This window comes from Gadus chalcogrammus, chromosome 6, assembly GCF_026213295.1.
Source record: "Gadus chalcogrammus isolate NIFS_2021 chromosome 6, NIFS_Gcha_1.0, whole genome shotgun sequence".
Taxonomy (NCBI): domain Eukaryota; kingdom Metazoa; phylum Chordata; class Actinopteri; order Gadiformes; family Gadidae; genus Gadus; species Gadus chalcogrammus.
The window spans coordinates 11,148,065-11,168,955 of record NC_079417.1 but is presented as its reverse complement, the minus strand read 5'-3'; the positions used below and the strand labels follow the sequence as shown (position 1 = coordinate 11,168,955).

Sequence of the window (20,891 nt, the reverse complement as noted above, 5' to 3'; positions counted from 1 at the left end):
TGGGGTGTTACTCGTGGCTTCCAGGATTTGAAGTAAGAGAGGATTTAACTAAATCTGTGTCTTGGTAGCGGGCCTAGAATGTCAAAGAAGTCCATTGTAACATGACTGCGACCCACACGCTCTGCGCAATTATGCAAACCAACGTTTATTTTTAGCGTCTTGGCTTTGGCGTTGTTTTCGGAGCTGTTAAACCAAAACGCACTTTCTCCATTTTTTCCAGCTTGTTGTGAAAATTGAAAATGGCAAACTAATTGGAAAATCCTTTCCCCCTCCTTCCCCAAAAACGACTCCAGGCTCTCCGATCAACGTGAGCCTCTCCATAGTGAGGGAGCAGGGCTCCTCGGGGAATGTGGCGGTCCACCTCCAGACCAGGTCCGCCCTATCACAGCCCCCGGCCAACCAGGCCTCCGCTGGACTGGACTATCTGGCCAGGGACGCCACGGTGGTCATGGTGGACGGGGCGACCGTGGTCCTGGTCACCTTCACCATCATGCCGGTAAATACAGAATTCAGCGCGGTTCTAAGGAGCTAGCATAAACCTACTATCTACTACCTCTACTGCAGCTATTCACTAAACGTGATCATGAGGTTCCACACGCCATTGCATCCAGGAAATCGATCTCTGCATTGTTTTTCCTTTGTTCCACCGCCCACACCCCGACCCCAGACCATTGCCTGTCTGAAAATGATATAGCGCTACGTGTAGCTCCAACTCAAACCACTAGAGGGGGCTATCAGAAAACGTACAAAGGGCAGGTTTAATTATTGAATATTTGTATATTGAATATTATTGATAATTGCACTACAGTTGGATCAGTTCGTGACAGAAGCCAGTACCATGCCTTTCATTGTTGTTGTTTTTTAATCTTTTTTTACTTATTTGTTACCACAGAAAAAGCAAGTGCCGTGCTTACTTTGTGCTCAATGGCATTTCATCATACATCTCTATCCACACTCAAATGTATCTCTCTCTTGTTCACTACTCACAACACTCATTTTATAAATACATAGTGGTTCCTGTTTGCTCTGTTTCCCTTCATATCCATTTCTCTTTCCCGCCCTTCCTTCCAGCCACATTTCAGGGTCCATTGGGGTCCATGTTAAACCTCCCACTAATGGGACTAGTAATTATGTTGTGTTTAGGCTAGAAATGGGGGTGGGCGTGAGGCAATGGGGGGGGGGGGGGGGGGGGGGCATGGTTTCTCTCTTCAACAAGCAGCCTAGACTGAACTTTAGAAACCCTTGTGTTCCAACCACCGGTAGCACATTCCATTCTCATGCTGCTCCCAATTCAAGATCACTGCTATGTCAATGACCAGCAGTCGTTTAGACCAGTGGTTCTCAAAAGGGGGTACGCGTACCCCTATGGGTACTTTTGAGTACTGCAGGTGTACTCCAAAAAAATAAATAAAAATAACTCTAACCCTAACCCTGTTTCTTACTATAGTTTTTGCACCCTTAATGTTCATGTTTGCACTGCCAAATAGAACGCACATTAATTATTTATGTTCATTCCAAAAATGTGCCCAAAAAAGGTTTGTGCCAGTGAGAGGGTACTCTGGTGAAAAAATATCTTGGAGGGGATACAATAGGAGAAAGAGTTTGAAAACCAAGGTTAAGACCAAGCAGGTTTAGCCAAGCTTGGGTTCAGTCAATCTCCGACTCCAAACATGTGAGAGTTTGAGTACGCTTGGTGGCAGATACGTTGGTCCAAGTCCCTTTCTGAAGGGATATATTGGTGTGGCCATCCACACGAATGTACCGACTACACTGTTTTAAAACTAGGCATATATTTGCTATGTTTACCCCGTCGTGCATAGGTTTGACCGTGTTGTTTTCTTTGCTGCAGGATGATGTCCCGGAACTGGCGGAGAGTTTCCTGGTGAACATCACCAGCGTGGAGCTGGACGGCGATTCCACCGGGCCGGGCCGGCCCAGCCTGAAGAGGCCTGGCATGGAGGTCACCGAGATCACCATCCAGGAGAACGATGACCCCAGGGGCATAGTGCAGCTTAACGTGTCAGAGGTTGGTACCACATGACCGCACCAGGACAGACTTGAGATAGTACAGGGTGTCCGCTAGGCTAGACCAATCGTTATTGAACAGTGTGAACCTCTGGCTTGCTGCTTGACGCTGGGTTGCTCTGTTACTGATTTGAGGCCTCTACTCTTCAGGAGGCCCCAGGGAGGGTTTTGGCCTATGAGATCGCACCGCCGGACAATGTCTTCCGTCTTGGCGTAGCGCGATTGGCCGGGAAAACGGGGGGAGTCGTCGTTTACTGGGAGGCTCAGCCAATCACGGCCAGCTTTGAGGACTTCAGTCCTTCCTCAGGGAATATCACATTAAAGGATGGACAGGTGAGTGAATCTGAAAGTCTCTGCAGTTAAGATTAAAGATTATTCCAAAATGAACACTGTTCCTTTAGGGTCCTTAAAACATAACCCCATTCATAGTTATTCCCTCAACGATTTAAAGGTAGATGAAGTTAAAGAACGAGATTTGTTTTTCCTTGTCTTAAGAGAGATGCCACGATTGACATCACCATCATCGATGACGAGGAGGTGGAGTTGGAGGAAACTTTCACAGTGTCTCTGCTGCGTGTGACTGGTGGAGCCCGGTTGGGGACGGTGACGTCCGTGACGGCCAGCATTCCGGCCAATGACTCTCCTCTGGGAAGATTTGGATTCCAGGACCAGGAAGTTAGTCCAGACATAATAACGCTTCCAAAAAACCCTTACATTTACCCAGGGGCGGCCTTCCCTACAGGCGGGTCAGGCGGCCGCCTAGAGCGCCATCTAGAGGGGGAGCGCAAAATATAAAATGCGCCTGAAAAAAAAAAAAATATATATATATATCTTTTAATTTTTCGGGCGCCCCCCCCCCCCGTCAACAATCGCTTCATACCCCCCCCCCCCCCTCGCCTAGAGCGCCAAATGTGCTGGGGCCGCCCCTGCATTTACCTCCCTCAAAAACATTCTTAATAGTTCCCCAATGTAACTTATTTTATGACTTTATGTCATCCATGTTGCTATATACCTCTTAAAGCTTAAACCTCTAGGGAACATCAACCCCTGTTAACCTCCAGGTACTATTTATGTTAGAATATTAGTCGGTTCAAGTGCAAAATAAGCCGTCAATGTCCAGAAAGAGTACTCTGTATACCAACTGTATACCACCAAAGAAACTGACTCACCAGGCTTGTACCTTCTACGTAAAGAAGTTAGCCATCCATTCTTGTCAATGGGAGTTTTGGGATTCTCCTACATACTAGCATATCATTAGCATCAAGACAGCAGAAGCGAGTGCGTAATGTCCATAGCAACAGTGTCAATCAGTGTACCCCATCATCATCATCAACCGGCCAATCCCATCCGTTTCAACCCTGTTTAGGTTACAGTCAGCGAGCCCGAGTTCACCGACGACCCCGCTGCCGTGGCGATGCTCACGGTGCTCCGGAGTACAGGAGGCCGGGGTGTGGTGACGTTGGCATGGCAACTAGAAGACCTGGCCAGGGACGATCTCTCACCTCTCAGTGGAACCCTTGTCTTTGCGGAGGTACGGCACAAAGCAGCAGAGCCTTTTGTCATTAGCACATGGTTTTTGGAGGTTAATTCGGTGAATACATCGTTGTAATTTGGGAGAGTACGTGTTGACCTAGGTGTGGGAGATCCCCATGAGGACCATTAAAATATATATTAGATTTGCACGTGTTTTTATGTTTCTATTTCAATTGAGGAAAGTGAATAATAACCAGGCCTGGTCGTCATTAAGGAATTCTGTCAGGGAAATTTAAATGATGCTGGACACATTAGGATGCAGAATTGAACCTCAACGTCTTCTACACTGTTCCCTCTCAGACGGAGTCCACTCAGAGCTTTGTGATCAGGGCGCTGGAAGACACTGCGCTGGAGGGAGACGAGAGCTTCACAGTGCGGCTGCTCCCAGGCACCAGCGCGGCCGTCATCGACCCCTTAGCCGGTCAGTGGGTCAGGGGAGCCTGGAGCTCAGGTGTTGGTCCTATGAGGACCTCAGTGAAAGGGTCTCTTTGACACTGTCCATCTAGTGGAAGTTGAATCACTCAGTGAATGTGTTGATACTAGTTGGATTACAGAGAAGAATGGTGTTTAGTTATTGACAACAACTGCTGCTGCTGACTGACCAGAGAGACACCCTAACATTCATGTTGACCTTTCCCCTCTCCTATACTGTGATGCATGTGTGTATATACACTGTAGGTCTGGCCAGCATCACCATCCAGGCCGACCGAGCGGCCTTGGGCATGGTGGGCGTGGCCGAGTCCTCCAGGGATGTTTTCATTGGTGAACCTGAGAGGGGATACAATGGAAGCACGGTGGTCAGGTACACAGGATATGTTCAACCAGATAAATACAACGTCCATTTGTATGTTTTTTTAAACGTAAGTTCTTTCACGTTTGTTTAAGTTTGTTTAAATTTGTGGATGCAATTAAAAATGTGTGTGTGTGTGTGTGTGTGTGTGTGTGTGTGGGGGCTTTTGTGTGTATCTGTGCGCTTGTGTGTGTGGGCGCTTGTGTCACCAGCCTCGTGCGGGGGCCAGGGGTCTTCGGGGAGGTCCAGTTCTCCTGGAACATCGCTCCCGCTGACGCGACCGAGTTTGAGCAGATCTCCGGCGTCGTGACCATGCGAGACGGGCAATCCGCCGCCAGCATCACCCTTAAAGTACTCCACCCCCACCTTCCAATAGGACCCCATCACCCCTCCGTACGACCCCCCCCGGGACCACCCTGACGGTGTTAACCCGCCCACTGTGTCCCCAGGCGCTGGACGACGAGGTTCCAGAGGAGCGGCGGGTGTACCAGCTGACCCTCGCCGCCGCCACGCCCGGTCTGGACGTCAGCCCATCGGCGAGCCACGCCACGGTCACCATGGCAGCCAGCGACCACCCGCACGGCAGCTTCTCCTTCGCCCAGCGGGAGGTCGCCGTCACCGAGGGAGAGGGGCTGGTGAGACGCTTTGGTTATTGAACGCGTTGTCTCTCACGTTTTGATCTCTGATGGTTCATCTTCGATTCTTCATTACCGGTTCGTCAGGACCGTCATTCTGTTCAATTCAATGTCCTTTCTATAGCACTGAGTCACAGGTACAGTCTCAAAGGGCATAACAGGCCGTGTGTGTATGACGCCCCCCCCCCTGACCCTAGCCCTCCAGAAGGCGAGAAAAAACTCCCTTAATGAGCAAGGAAGAAATCTGGAGGATGAACGCAGAATGGGGGATCCCTCATTCAAGGGGTGGTTAGGAGTGCATTGGGGGCCATAATTGACATACATTCATACAGGCAAAACGTTTTAAATATGTGATGGGGTGCTGGCCGGTTACCTATAAGGAGAGTCCAGGGATTCACTTTTACTTCATTCAATCAATCAACCAGGCTTCATCTTCTCCGATTACTCATGTCCGACTCTTCCTCTTCAACCCCATCATCCATCCATCGTCGATCTCCATGTCATCACGTTCAGTTCCTCCTCTGTGATTCCCGACGCTCATGTGAGTTTCCCCCCAGGTGAACGTGACGGTGGTCCGCTCCGGGGGCAGCCTGGGGGAGGTGGCGCTCAGCTACGAGACGTCAGGCGGCTCTGCCTTCAGCAGGCTGGACTTCAGCCCCGAGGCCGGCCGGCTGCTGTTCGCACCGGGCCAGACGTCACAGGAAGTCCCGCTGCGCATCGTTGACGACGTCCTCCCGGAAGGGCCCGAGGAGTTTCACCTCAACATCACGAGCGTGGAGCTTCTTAACGTCAGGTAGCGGTTTGACAACATTTGACAATAGTAGAGGATGTGAAATAGAAGTCTCTTCGGGGACTAACATTATGTGTACTCTGTCTCCCTCTGGTGGTAAGTGGCGTGGACTACACAGTGAGGGAGTCGGGGCTCCAGTTGGATCTGCCTCCGACGGTAGGGAACATCTCCTCAGTCATCGTGGTCATACTGAAGAACGACAACGCTGAGGGCATTCTGGAGTTCCACCCGGATCACCTCGACATCATAGGTGAGTGGTCTTATCAATGTTTGATTATTATCAGTGATTGTTGTTCCAATAAGGTTTAATCGTACTACAATGCATTTCTTCTTCTTTTACATTGCATATATTCCTCTGTAGTGGAGGAGGATGCAGGGTATCTGGTGATCCCTGTGCTGAGATTGGGGGGTCAGTGGGGGCAGGTGTCGGCTCAGTACGTCTCCAGGGGTCTGAGCGCGACCCCTGACCTGGACTACTTCCTGTCCAACGGGTCGGTCACCTTCAGCCACGGGCAGGACACCAGCTTCATCAACATCACAATCATGGACGACCTGGACAGGTGAGGGAGAGATGGATGGGCCTGGACGAACAGACTGGACAAGAGCTGAATGTTTTTAGTAAAGAAAAAGCAACATGCATATCACAAAAATTCCATCATAGCAATAGCCATCCATTCATAGCAATGAATGCAAAAATCGAATGTTTATGATGCCTCTTCCCAACCACAAAACTAAAAACAAGTGCTAATGTTTTTTCAGATTTAATAGTAATAGTAATTATTTATCTGTTGGTCAGGTTTTTTTTATTAGGGCCGATTTTTGAATAAAAACTGTCTGTACACTTTACAATACCTACATGTGTACACATATCTGATTCTCCTGCAGTGAAGCCGCTGAGATCTTTGAGGTGCTGCTGTCTCGAGCCACCGGGGGAGCTGTCCTGGGCGCCAACTCGGTAGCCAGGGTAACCATCGCCAAGAGTGACTCTCTGAGCGGGCTTGTGCGTTTCCTCAACGAGAGCCGCATTGCTCTGGTGAACCCCAACGAGACGCTCTCGCTCACCCTGGTCTTGGAGAGAGCCGGAGGCTTCGTGGGAAATGCAACGGTAAGAACGAACACCATGAACGTTGTTACACGCTGTTAACTTTCATGGTTAAAAGACGGCATCCATATTGCATACAGCATATTACTAGCAGATATTATTTCCAACTTTGGCCACTAAAAAAACTTTACAATAAGCGCCTCGCATTCCCCCGGGCGTACACACATTTATTCACCGACAGCGGTGTCACCATGCAAGAGACTAACAAGCTTTTCTGCAGCAGTTTAGGGTTAGATGTCTTGCTCAGGGACACCTCAACACTTATCTATGATGAACTGGGGATCTAACAGCAAACCTTCCGGTTACCAGACAACCTGCCGCCTCAATTTAGACAACACAGCAGTTGTTTAATGGCTCTTTCAACGTAAAACCCCCAGACTTTTGTCTGGATAATATCTTCTTATTGATTGAGAAGACACTTTGATGTATTGTGAATGGATTGTGACAATTGATGAATTGTCATTCATTCATTCAGGAGCATGTAGGGGTCTTTGCATCTCGCCCTAGGGATGCCTACAGGTCAGACTACGGATATAGGGATCCAAACCCAAAACCTTTGACCATCCTGCCTGTAAATCCCCCGCCCCTCATCGATCCTCAACCCAAACACGGGTTCTCCTCCTAGGTGGCGTGGCACATCCTGGGCCCCAACAGCAGGGAGCCTCTCCCACCACTCAACCAGGACTTCCTGGATCCCGTCAACGGCTCCTTCTACCTGGGCGACGGGGAGGAGGGGGTCCACGCCATCCGGCTGACCCTGCTTCCCCATGGGGAGGTGGAGGTGGAGGAGGTGTTCACGGTCCAGCTCAGCATCCTGTCCGGGGAGGTGGACGTGGACACCGGGGCCGGGGCGGTCCAGCTTCTGGTGGGTCCAGGTCTCTCACGATCTCCCTCGTTCGTGGTTCACTGCTGAAGGCCCTGACCGCTTGAGGAGCACAGAGTTAAGGGCTGATTATGGTTCAACGTCTACGCAACACAAGGACTACGCAGACGCTTCGACATAGTCGTGAACCTGTTTTGGTCTTGCTTCGGGTTTTAGTGAGCGGACCAATCACAGCCCTTGTTGCTGCGTTGCCTCGACGCAAGGTTAACATTTTTGGGAGTTTGCACTTCAGGCCCGTCAGGTGGATGCAAGGAGGGTCTGCAATGACGTAAGAGGTCCTTGCGTTGCGTCGATTTGGACACATAATCAGCCCTTTGGAGTTCAATCAGCCCTAGGTTGTTCGATGGCGGCTCGTTATAGCTCGATGTGGTAGGACACTAGGAGAACACACCATGACCAGGAGCTGAAGGAATGTGCTCTGTTTGGTGTATGTATATTTTTTCCTTAGCCATTTCTGTCTTCTTGCGTGCTTATTGAATGCCGTGGTTGTACTCCAGATTGAGAAGTTCGGTGACCCTAATGGCATCGTCCAGTTTGATGAGGCGGCGCTGAGCGAGCAGGTCTACGATGAGCCCGCTGACGTCCAGGGCCCACTCAACATCTCACTGCTGCTCAGACGGAGAGAGGGCGTCATGGGAAACATCACGGTAACGGCACCTAAGTAGTAGTTTAGAAGTATGAAGTAAACTATATCCTGGTCTTTGTTTCCTTCATGATCTTTCCATTCTTCCTCCTTCTCCATCCCGATATCCATCTGCATTGAACTCCGTTGTCCCCTCTTCATTTACTTCAGCCCGTTCTCCTTCTGCCCTCCTCAGATCCACTGGGAGATCCAAAGTGAGTCAGACCTGGCCGGTGACTTCCTGAGTGCGGCCGGGGATGTAGTTATCCTGGTTGGCCAGCGGGAGGCGCTGTTGCTCCTCAGCCTGATGCCCGACACGGTGCCCGAGGTGGAGGAGCTGTACCTGGTCAGGCTCACAGGCGTTGAGGGGGGCGCCACCCTGGACGGCAACCCCAACCTCACCAGTACACGCATTAGGTGGGTGGTTCGCCTCATCTCGTCAAACAGACCACCCCGACCAAAACTGACATTTTTATTAATTTACCTTTTTGAAGAATTTGCCATGGTTTGGTAAATGGAGCAAATTCTCATTCGATTCTTCAACTAAAATGCTTTTTTTTTCACGTCCGATTTAATAAGAACCGTATGCAAAAAGACGAATGACCTTTGACATTTACATTAACATTTGGGGTGTTGAGCAGACACTTTTTTAAACGTAAGTTCTTTCACGTTTGTTTAAGTTTGTTTACATTTGTGGATGCAATTAAAAATGTGTGTGTGTGTGTGTGTGTGTGTTTGTGGGGGCTGGTGACACAATAAGTACATTGGGCCAGTCAAATAAAAAAGCTATAGGACACACATTTGGTTTACCTCTGATCATTTTCTTAGCGAACATGACCCCTAACACATCTAAACTGGAAACAGACTTGGCGTAGCATCTTTCAGGCAGTCAACATGCTAACATCAACATGCTAACACCCACATGTCCCCAGGGTGCGGGCGAACGACGAGCCTCACGGCGTGTTCTCCCTGGACCCCGGCCGGCAGGCCTTGGGGGTGGGGGGCCCCGGGGCTGAGCCTGCCCGGTTCCTGCTCCTGAACGTCACGCGGTTGGGGGGGCTGTTTGGCAACGCCAGCGTGGGCTATGTGGTCAGCGGCGGGCCGGAGGTCCAGGCTCTGCTGGGAGACAGAGCCACGGGCAGGGTCCTGCTGCCGGAGGGGGAGTCCTCTGTCTCCATCACACTGTTGCTTAGCAACCAGGTGAGCCGCAATGCCCTTCACACGTTCTTAAGTGAACCCCTCCACGACAAACACGAACATGCAAAATGCTGAGTCAGGTTGAATGTACAAAGTTGTAAATTCACCCAGAAAAGATCAACATTTTGTCATAATTTAACAGCAGTGTTCATGCCTATCCATTATTGTTTTTATATTAGTCATGCCTCTAAGTTTAGGAGTTGGGAAAGTTAATTTGCGGTTTCAACTTACAAGTACATAAAGCTCTGTATCATCAGCTGACAATCAATGCTGTAATTGTAAATGATGTCGTCAAGGGGAAGTGTAGACAGAAAAAAGCATAGGACGAAGAAACGATCCCTGGGGTACACCAAACTTATTTTAGAAAATTCTGAAATTGTATTTTAATGGTAACTTACATGGTGAGTTCTATTTTTGATCAATATGAATGAAGCCATGAGAGCACTGTTCCCTGGATACTAATATTCTTCTAATAGTGGCTGTGTTCCACAGTTTCAGAAGCTGCCCTCAAGTCGCAAGGCAACCACCATGATGTTCAGTCAGAATCAACAGTCATTAGAAGATCATTGACACGTGTGGTCCACGCTGTTTCAGTAGAATGACGGGAAATGAAAGCCTGATTGAATTTGATCAAAAGGATGATTGTTGGCTAAGTAGTAAATTGGTCAGCGACAGCCTTTCGAAGTCGTAAACATAAAAGGTTCATTTGTAATTGGTTTGTAATTTGCAAATCAATATTCCAAGTTTTTCAAGCAGTTTGATAATGGCACTTTTAACAGGGGAGGACACAGATCCCAAGGAAATTGAACTTTTGATAATATCAAGAATAGGATCATTGAAATCATGAAACCATTTCGTAAAAGATATAGATGGTATGGGGTCTATTACACAGGTTGCATGTTTAGGAGCAGTTAGGAGCCAGTCAAGCCCTGAGCGGAACAGCCACCATTCTGAGAAGACCCTGGTCCAATTACCATCTCTCTAATTGAGTCAAATGTATTTTTAAAGAACTCCAGACAATCATCAGCATTGAATAAAGAACCGGAAGCAGGAGTATTCTGTCAGAGCATCAAATTGAAACTGTGTTTTATTTGTATCTATTAATGTCAATCTAGTTTGATAGATATGCATTGCTCACAGCTGAGATAAGATACCTACAACCAACACACCGTATTTATAGTCTCAACTCAATGTGTGAGCGCAGGTGTTCCTGGCCATCGGGGAGAACTTCACCATGCAACTGACGGACGTGAGACTGGTCAGCCCTCTCCTCAGCACCCCACCTCGACTCTCCTCGGACTCCACGGTTACCATGGTGACGGCTGGGGAAGAGGCTGCCAACACTGAAGTGAGTCCACAACGCAGCTTCCTTCACCCTGAATAATTGACTGACGGAATGTGATCACCAACAATAACAGATTACATTACGTTACACGTATTTAGCTGATGCTTTCGTCCAAAGCGACATACAATAAGTGCTTTCGACACTGAAGACGCAACCCAAAAAGCAAAGTAAATCAAATTAATAAAATAAGCAAACTGAGCTTTAAAGATCCACAGCAATCTTGCACTGCACTCACTAAATCACACGCTCTGTCCTTTCAAAATTGTATTGACAGTCACGCTATCACATTTTATTTTCAACTCCAACACAGCACTTCACAAACACTCATCTCCCTCTTACCAATGCATAACATGCCCCAAGTGCGAGTCACTAGATCTGTCTCCATGGCCCTCCACCCAGTGCCCGCATACAATAACGGCTATGGGCAGAGGTCCTTCATCCATACTTTCACCAAAGTCTGGAATTGCATTCCCCATCACATTAGAGTATTACAATCCATCACACAGTTCAAAAAAGCTTATCAACTGTTACTACTCACCACATACACTTGCGAACACTGAATTATATAGATCATTGTCTGTGCTCAGTCTGCTGTCCATATGATTGTCCTACTGATGTCTGACGTGCTATGTCCCTGTTATGTGTTGTATGTAAATGTGACGTGTGATGTGCCTTGTCCCTGTTACATGTTATATGTGCTGCAGAACAGGAACCTCCTGGAAATCAGCTATTTTACTGAGACAGGCCTGTTTTAAATTGTAACTTTGTTACTTTTAATACTTTCCTGTATAATAAATAAAAAAGAAAGAAAGAAGCAAAGGGCTTTAAGTGCCGCATTACAGATTATATATTTATTCGTGAATGGGTGTGTGTGTTGAACTGATGTAAACCGCCTGTTCTTTCGGAATGAGCTTGCTTGGATCTGAGTCATGGCGTTTGCCCTATCGACTTTTATGTCACTTTGAATTTACTTTAAATATTATGGCCAACCCCCGGTCGTAACTGGATTTCTGCGGTCGGTAACCTAATTCACATCCCCGGCTCCGCTGTCAACAATTAGCTTTGTCAGGACTTGTAAATTGAAACAAATCGCGCTATAGCGAGTGTCAGAATCTAATAAAGGGAGAGTGATTGTGTGTTCAAATCTATTTTAGGCCCAATCTTCTAACTGCCCAACGCTGTCAAGGTCCATAGAAGCAATCGGGGCCATTGTCCTGTGAGGCTCCATCCCAAATTAATCTTGGTTCCAGCAGTCCAACTCTGTTAGGGCAGAACATCTGGGGAGAGGACTCGGTGCCGGGACCACGAACCAAACACAGCCAGGGGCCCATTACACCTTGTTTTTTCGTTAAGGAGGCGTTTTACTGAGGAAAACTCATTTGCGCGAGTGGATGATCCTTCAGAAGGGGGTTTCCACAGTGGTAAGACTAAAAAGTGCTGGCTTGACCACCCCTGCCTTCAGCAACACGATTGGACGATCCAAATATGAAGCAAAGGAAAGAGATTTGTGATTTGAGCTCAGATTCTAATGTTAAGTTCGATTTGTGAGGCTTATCCGAAATAAACCCCTGAGTACTTCCATTTTCTCCTCCCTCCCTGTGTGCGGCGCCCCCAGGTCGGCTTTGCCTCGGTGGTCCTCCAGGTGTCCAGCCTGGAGACGGGGCAGTGCGAGGCAACAGTGTCACGGACGGGCCTCTTTGGGGGGGTCACCGTGGACTGGAAAACGGGGTACCCTCCGGGCCTGGCGCCGCCCGGGTTCACACCTGGAGCTGTCAGCCCAACAGCAGGTAGGGCCTTACAGATATATCTGACCTAACCACCTCTCTACTGCTGCTGGTGTGCAATCACAACGTTACCGCTCGATGCTTAACATTAGGAAAGGTCTTCAGTGCTCATCACTGAATGTTAACTGTCCATAGAACACAAGGTCATGTGCATAAAGTTAACCAAAGTTAAAATGTTGTCCTAAGGGGTTTCACGCACAACAAGCTATCGCACCAATCGTGCTTTCCAATAATCCTTTGTGCCGTGCATTGTACGGCGTCAAAGCCATTCCTGACATTATGTTTGACATGTTCGGCATCTGACGGAGCCGTACAGTTACACCTTGTTACACAAAAAAAATGTTGACGCCAAATTTTTATTTTACGCAACCCAGTACTATTTTATACCGCACAGTTTCAGAGTTATTCATGGGTCGAGCTCACTGCGTGCGTTTTAGTCGCACGTTCTTGATTTATTTCAACCAGTGCAGACCTCTTGACCGAACACAGAACCCAGTGCATTGCACAGACTCCTTGTGAACCGCTGCCAGCAGCCAGTATGGACGCGGCTCAAAGGTCTGCTGTTATCATAGCACCGGTCCGTCCCTCACACGGCTGTCCCCCGCTCCTCCAGGCTCCGTCAGCCTGGCCCACGGCGAGAGGAGCCGGCCCATCGCACTGACCGCTCCGTGGAACCCCTCGGCGCCTGCGGCCTACGCCATACATCTGACTGCTGCCAGCCCCGGCACCAACACCACAGCCGCTGTCCAGCTCAGGTGAATACCCAGCATTCATAGCGTCTTGTGAGAGCTCATGTACCATGTACATTTACATTGAGGGCGTTTAGCAGGCGCTTTCATCCAACACGACTTAGAATAAATACATTTGTCAGAAGAAGGTGAAACAACAATATGATATATTAGTACAGTACAGTTAGGATGTTCATAGCACCAAGTGCACAGCACTGACAATCGCTAGGTTAACCCATTCCCTGTATACAACAGAGATAGCATGACATAGGATAAGATTGTTGGCAACACCACATTGTGTACAGTCCAGGGAGAGATGAATGATTTAACAGTCTGCATTGATACCTGCGCATTCAACATGAAAGGGAAAGTCGGGGCTGATTGACTCAGTGCATGCATGGAGGGGATGGGAATAGTTGGTTATTTTCTGATGGTTTGTTCATAAAGTGAGTGGTGTTGAGGACGTGTGACTCCGCCCCTCAGGCCTGGCTTCACGGTGGCCGAGGTGGAGCCGCTGGGCGTGTACCGGTTCACCCGCGAGTCCCGGCAGGTGCTGGTCGACGAGGACGCCCAGAACGTCACGCTCCACGTCCAGCGCCTGTACGGCGGCCGCGGCGGCCGCGCCGTCCTGTCCTACGCCACCGCCTCGGGCAGCGCCACGGCGGACGAGGACTTCGGCGCCGTGGCGGACGGCCGGGTCGCCTTCGACTCGCCGCTCCAGACCCGCGCCTCGCTGCGGCTGGCCATCGCGAACGACTCGCTCGCCGAGCCCGACGAGGTCTTCTACGTCAACCTGACCGACGTGCGGGCGCTGGGGGCGGCGCCCGGCGCCCGGCCACGCATCGACCGGGAGCAGAGCGTGGCCCGGGTCACCATCAGGGCCAGCAACGCCACCGGAGGAGGAGACGGAGGAGGAGGAGACGGAGGAGGAGATGGAGGAGACGGAGGAGGTGGAGGAGATGGAGGAGGTGGGGGGGTGCTGAGCATCGGGCCCGCCCTGGTCCACACGGAGGAGGACCGGGAGCAGGACGGCGTTGAGGAGAAGAGGGTGGAGCTGAGGGTCCGCAGGGCCGCCGGGCCGGGCGGGGCCGGCCTGGACGCCGCCGCCAGCGTCCGGGTCCAAGCCTACGGAGGTGGGCTGTTGTTGTTGTTGTTGTTGTTGTTGTGTTGAGTTTGTGAACCCATTGCAATTGTGAATAAAGCTATTATATAGTGTCATAATTATGGTAGCAGTATTGTCTAAAGAGAAGAGCAGCAGGTGAAGGGTAGTCCTACGGCCAACAGTACAGGGTGGGGCCGTTGAGCAGTAGAAATGTCTCCGGGCCGCTCCCCGATCGGCCTCCTCCCGTACCCTCTGACCGCCGGCGGTCTCTCCGTAGGAGGAGTCACGGTGGGTACGGCCCTCCCCTTCGCTCTGGACTACAACGGCACCCTGGCCCGGGAGGGGCAGGACTTCCGGCTGGCCTCCAGTGTGGTGAGCCTGCAGGCCGGGCAGAGCGAGGCGACGGTGCTGCTGCTCATCCTGGACGACTCGGAGCCCGAGGGCCAGGAGGCCTTCTTCGTCTACCTCTCCGACCCCGAGGGAGGGGGGCAGATCGCCGACCGCACCGACCATCAGGGCTTCGGGGCCTTCGCCAAGATCGTCATCCTCGGTAAGATGTGGATCTGTTTCCTTGTTGTCTTGTATGTGTGCGAATCCAGAAGTCCTTGAGGAGAAGGAAGGGAATGTTGGGAACCTTTCAGCTGGGAGTGGAACCACTATCCCCCATTACTGAATGGTTTACAAACAACCTTTTCATCAAGAAATAAGATGAGGGTTCCTTACCTGTTCAAAGGGGTCCCCCTAGTCCGACCGTGGTTGTCATGGATACGGCCCAGTTCTGCCACTACAATTTTGAGCAGGACGTAGGTGAGCTTTGCCTCTGCCCTCATCAACCAATGGGGGGTCCGGACCTTAAGAAGGGCGTGGGGACGATGTTTGGGTCATTGTACATGAAGGCATCACACGGGTGTGGAAATCAGTTGAAACCGTTGTGTATCATCACTCCCTCCCCTCCCTCCCTCCCTCCCCCCTGGTCCCCCCCCCCATCCCAGGGAGCGACTTCCAAAACGGCATCGTGGGCTTCAGCCGGGGGTCCCTTGTGGGTCAGACCCTGGACGAGGACTCGGAGAACAGGACCGCCCAGCTGGTGCTGCAGAGACAGGAGAACAGGTAGCTGGACCGCCCCATCACATCCGCCAGGATTCACACTCACAGTTGTTCTTCAGCTCTCTGTCACTATTGCTCTGCTCAAGAGGCAGATACAGGAATATATATTAACAGGAATTACATATAAGTACAAATATGAACAGGAAAATAGTAGGGGCAATTAAATAATAATATTTGACATTGTATTTATAATCACGATGATGAATGATAGAATGAGGAAAGACCTGTGTCAGTATGTGTGTGTGTGTGTGTGTGTGTGTGTGTGTGTGTGTGTGTGTGTGTGTGTGTGTGTGTGTGTGTGTGTGTGTGTGTGTGTGTGTGTGTGTGTGTGTGTGTGTGTGTGTGTGTCTGTCGTACACAGACGAGTGCTGTTCTTCCTGAGGTCAAAACACAGACACACAAAGTGTGTGTGTGTGCGTGTGTCCGTGTCCGTTTGCGTGTGTGTGTGTCTGTATGTCTATGAGTGTGTGTTAGTGTGTCGGGTGTGTGCTTTCACACGCCATAGGACCTTGCTGTTGTTTGAGCTGTACTGTGGTGTAGCCCTTAACCCCCTCGCTGCCCCCCCCCCTGTGAGCAGAGCCTTCGAGGACGTGCAGGTCTTCTGGAGAGCCACCCACAGCGCGGCGGTCCCATCGCTGGTCAGCGGCGGGGTGAACCTGACCCAGGAGCTGCTCGTCACCTCGGGCGCCGTGCTGTGTCTGAGGGGTCAGACGCGTTGTGTCCTCACACTGGAGGTCCGGCCCGACGAGGTCAGTCCGCTGACATGAGACGGACCGGTGTGCGTTTTGTATAGGGTCGTCTGCAGTGTCGCTGTTGTCCAACCTTAGGGGCCAGGTCACCCTAACCCTCACGCTAAAGAATTCATGGCTCCACAAATGTGTACATGTGGAGCGTTGCATATGGGGTTAGTTATGTGGACTGGGACTCAACAGTCGATGTCTGAGCTACGCTAGTTATTCGACACTTTGTTTTTTGAGAAATAATGTCGTGAATCATGTTTGATGAATTGTTCCAAAGGTTTCAATGTTTCCGTACATGGACTGCCTTGATGCTACTACTGGGTGGCGCGATTCGCTTACGTTCACTGGGTGGTTGAGCGGCTGGTCGGGGTAGAAGGATGTACTCGGGGGAGAGTGTGTGTTTTGCATTGGGGATTCAAGGGTTTGACCTCATGATGGTCACGGACCAATCGAGGTTAGGAACGGGGACTCCCAGAGTGTCGCCATCCCCATCGTGTACAGTCTAGCTTTAGATGCATCACCCCTACAATGAAAAATACGCAGGTGTGAAAAGCATCTAAAAATGGGATTGAACAGCCGTGAACATAATGATTCATGGAAGGGGGTGGATCCCGTATGTGCGTGGGACTGTGGCGCGTGTTAAACCTGACTCACTTTGAACGGTGACATGCTTAGAACACGCAATGGCTCTGTGGGAGCGGACAATTGGGGCGATGGTTGAGTGGGTGGTCCTGACGCATCGTGGCCCTCCTCGCTGTGTGTAACATTCATCAGAGCAGGCTCCCCAGTGCAGGAATAGAACACGTCTGTAGCCACACTGGCCCCTCGACTCCTCTATCCTGACCGGCTTCTGGTTTCTCCCTGGTGTGGGTCAGGTGACATCGTGCCAGGAGACGGCGTGGGTGTAGCATGTCAGCAGAGGAACAGTCTATTCAGTTTGTGATGTCTCTGTAACGGAACGGCCTGTGATGGGTTTTTATTGGGGAGTTCTCGGCAGCCTTTGCACAAATAAAAACACGTAACAGAAGAATTAGTAGAACCAAGAACAAGGCTGCGTTCCAAATTGCATACTTTTCCTTTTTACTTGTAGTACCTACTGCAGCTACCCTTAGAAAGTACGTACTCTTGAACACAGTATGCATACAATTGGGACACACTACAGGTGATGTCACTGATTAGTAGGGGTGTGACGATACAGAAAACTACAATGACAAAATATATGACTGGACCAACAGACTTTTATTTAACCAAGTCGCGCATGCATTTTGAAATGTTTTATTATAACTCTGTACATGCATGAAATTGAAACTAAAACTAAAATTTATAAAAGTTAAATTAAAATAAATTAAATTAAATAATTCTCTTTTTTTCAAGTGCAAACAATATTATGTGCAAAACCAAATCAAAGTACCCAAAATGTACTTTGATTAAATGTATTCATTTTCGCGGTTATTCAGCCTCTTCTTCTCCTCCAGAAAAACACGACCGCATTGCATTGTGGTATACGGGAGTAACATGTAGGCTACATCGTATGTACACTCAAATTTGGGGTATTTTAAGTGCACTATATAGTGCATGAAATTAACCGCTGAGAATTCGAACACCACTAAAAAATGGCGAGCACCCTATATAGTACACTATATCCGTGATAGGGAACGATTTCAAACACAGCTTATGGCTGCTTTCGATGCTTCCCCTGCTTCCCCTCCTTCTCCTCTTCTTTTCCTTCTCCTTCTTTAGGTTCTGGCAGGCTAGATGTAGATTAGTACACCTGTAGTGCCATCCATGTATCTTCTGCTGTGCCATCCTGGTATTTTTGGCCTGCTGCATTTTCCATACTATGTATTGGGACATACTAAGTATTTTTCTGGAGTACTAAATAGTATGGTAGTACGGGTACTGGAACACATGGCATGAGGGATCCAGGGAGTAAAGCACTTCCCTCGTCCTCGCCCTCATCCCATGTCTCCATGCGTACCAGGAGCCAGAGGGGCGGAGCTGGTTCCTGGTGGAGATCTACCAGGTGGGCTCCGGGGCCTCCATCAACCAGACGGCGCGCTTCGCCAACGTCACCCTGGCCGAGAGCGACGCCCCTCCCAGCGGCCTGATCTACTTTGCGGCGGCCTCCCGGCTGCCCGTGGCCACGCTGAAGGCAACGCGGCTCGACCTGCAGGTCCACAGGCAGGCCAGCGCGGCCGGCGTCCTGACGGTGCGGTACCGCATGCTGGTGAGTGGGGCCCGAAGAAGTGCACATAGGGGCAGGCAACCAGTGGAACAATGGCGTCATGCTAATGGCTCGTTTCATAGGGTTAAGGTTGTTGTTCAGTTTGGATCCCTTCATCAAGTAATCTATCTGTATCATCCGTCCTTCCATCCATCCCATGTGTCTCATCCACCCTCTCGTCCCCTCCCTCCCACCAACCCCCTTCTCCGTCCCCTCCTTCCCTCCATCCCCTCCTTCCCTCCATCCCCTCCCTCCCTCCATCCCCCTTCTCCCTCCCGCCCCCTCCCTCCCCCGCCCCCCCCCTTCTCCCTGCCGCCGCCCCCTGCAGGTGCTGCCCCAGCCCGAGGCGGTGGGCCGCTCCATGATATGGCCCGCGGTTGCCGGCCGGGACTTCCTCCAGCAGGAGGACGAGCTGACCTTCGCCCGGGGCCAGAGCAGCGCTACGCTGTCGGTGACCTTGACCCCGGGCCAGGCCTCGCCCGAGCCCACCCCCAAGCGCTTCCGGGTGGAGCTCCACGACGCGTCGGGCGGGGCCCGGGTGCACCCGCAGTTGGGCGTGGCCAACGTCACCCTGGTGGCGGACGCGGAGGCCGCGGCGGTGTGGGCGCTGCTGGACCAGCTGCAGACGCTCCAGCAGCCGCTGGACGCGGCCGTGATGGACCGCGTGCTGCAGGGGCTGATCAACAAGGCCACAGCGCTGCTCGCCCCCGAGCAGACCACCGCCGTGCTGGTGGCGCTGGGGAAGGTGAGAGGGAGAGAGAGAGAGGGGGGGAGAGGGAGAGGGAGAGAGAGGGAGAGAGCGAGAGAGGGAGAGAGAGGGAGAGAGAGAGAGAGGGAAAGAGGGAGAGAGGGAGAGAGAGAGAGAGAGAGAGAGAGAGAGAGAGAGAGAGAGAGAGAGAGAGAGAGAGAGAGAGAGAGAGAGAGAGATCAGTTTCTCTCTCACTTGCTGTTAGATGCTAGACACCATAGAAGCGACTCTGAGGGGCCTTCTGACCTAGAGAGAGGGGGATAGAGAGAGAGAGAGAGAGAGAGAGAGAGAGAGAGAGGGAGAGAGAGAGAGGGAGAGAGAGAGAGGGAGAGAGAGGGAGAGAGAGGGGGATAGAGAGAAAGAGAGAGAGAGGGAGAGAGGGAGAGGGAAAGAGAGAGAGGGAAAGAGAGAGGGAGAGAGAGAGGGAGAGAGAGAGAGAGAGAGAGAGAGAGAGAGAGAGAGAGAGAGAGAGAGAGAAAGGGGGATAGAGAGAGAGAGAGTGGAAGAGAAAGAGAGAAAGAAAGCGAAAGAGAAAGCGATGGCCTCTAGAGTCATGAGTAAACAATTAGATCTATCTTTTATCGATCCTTTTGTAAAGGAGCCACGTCTGACTGGTGGGGTTCTGGTGTTGGTGGGTTCTCTATCCTTGTCCTTGCTGCTACTGGAACCCTCCGATGAGTGTGATTACAGAAATTCCCCACAGTGGTCGGTCAATGACGTCGACTGTAGTTGCCAAACTTAAAGGCCCTGTACGTCCATGAGAAGTTTCCATCCTGCAGACAGACAGCCCTCTCGGTCGATGCTCCCAGTAGTCACTCGTCACTGGAGCCTCTCCTATTGTCTCCTCATCAGGCTCTTTGGCGGCCACCAGGCCAGCGTCCTGCCGCTGTGACTCAGTAGGCAAGCAGAGTGAAGGGGGAGGAAGAGAGCGGAGAAGTGAGAAGTTGTTTAGATGAGAAGGAGTAGGCGGAGGAGCACAAGCGAGAGAACGAAGGCGAGACGAGAGAAAGATGTTAAGCAGAAAGATCAGAGCTTGTGAGACGAGGAGGAGCGAGTGTTTATTTTAAAACCGGGACCAAAGGAAAAGTTTTCCTTAAACACTGCATACATAATGTTTATGTTAGGCGTAAACGTTCAGCTGGAATCACTGTGACTTGCATAATCATGTCATAGACATGACATTACACATAGACTTATTTTGCAAATATGACATAGCATAGTAGCTACGCACGCAAACACATGCGCACACACACACACACACACACACACACTCACACACCAAACAACGAGACAGTCCCTTTCTCCAAAACGTTGACACGACGGGCGTGTTTCCCTGGGAGCAGGTCCTGGCGGAGGCGGAGGGGAACCCTCTACAGGAGAGCAGTCGGGGGCTGACCTACGACCTGCTCTGCGCCATGGCCAACCCCAGCCAGAGAGACACCCGGGGCCTCAGCCAGCTGTCCGAGCTGGCCGAGCGGTTCGCCTTCTCCCTGCTGACCGGGAGCCAGTGTGGAGAGCCCGGGAAGCGGTCAGTAT

General features: G+C 50.8%; 1 protein-coding gene across 1 annotated transcript in view; it reads left to right on the top strand.

Moving 5' to 3' along the window:
- adgrv1 (adhesion G protein-coupled receptor V1) overlaps positions 1-20,891 on the top strand; it is a 122,681-nt gene that overhangs the window by 67,113 nt on the left and 34,677 nt on the right. The window contains exons 58-85 of the mRNA XM_056592426.1: positions 294-496; positions 1,850-2,026; positions 2,176-2,358; positions 2,521-2,700; positions 3,392-3,556; positions 3,859-3,979; positions 4,237-4,360; positions 4,561-4,699; positions 4,798-4,983; positions 5,541-5,776; positions 5,875-6,023; positions 6,135-6,333; positions 6,659-6,878; positions 7,501-7,740; positions 8,256-8,405; positions 8,577-8,797; positions 9,313-9,580; positions 10,782-10,925; positions 12,538-12,709; positions 13,320-13,461; positions 13,918-14,328; positions 14,404-14,567; positions 14,814-15,086; positions 15,529-15,646; positions 16,221-16,392; positions 18,365-18,610; positions 18,936-19,352; positions 20,699-20,883. Coding sequence (XP_056448401.1) covers positions 294-496; positions 1,850-2,026; positions 2,176-2,358; positions 2,521-2,700; positions 3,392-3,556; positions 3,859-3,979; positions 4,237-4,360; positions 4,561-4,699; positions 4,798-4,983; positions 5,541-5,776; positions 5,875-6,023; positions 6,135-6,333; positions 6,659-6,878; positions 7,501-7,740; positions 8,256-8,405; positions 8,577-8,797; positions 9,313-9,580; positions 10,782-10,925; positions 12,538-12,709; positions 13,320-13,461; positions 13,918-14,328; positions 14,404-14,567; positions 14,814-15,086; positions 15,529-15,646; positions 16,221-16,392; positions 18,365-18,610; positions 18,936-19,352; positions 20,699-20,883 — 5,605 coding nt within the window. The remainder of the gene's footprint in view (positions 1-293; positions 497-1,849; positions 2,027-2,175; positions 2,359-2,520; positions 2,701-3,391; positions 3,557-3,858; positions 3,980-4,236; positions 4,361-4,560; positions 4,700-4,797; positions 4,984-5,540; positions 5,777-5,874; positions 6,024-6,134; positions 6,334-6,658; positions 6,879-7,500; positions 7,741-8,255; positions 8,406-8,576; positions 8,798-9,312; positions 9,581-10,781; positions 10,926-12,537; positions 12,710-13,319; positions 13,462-13,917; positions 14,329-14,403; positions 14,568-14,813; positions 15,087-15,528; positions 15,647-16,220; positions 16,393-18,364; positions 18,611-18,935; positions 19,353-20,698; positions 20,884-20,891) is intronic.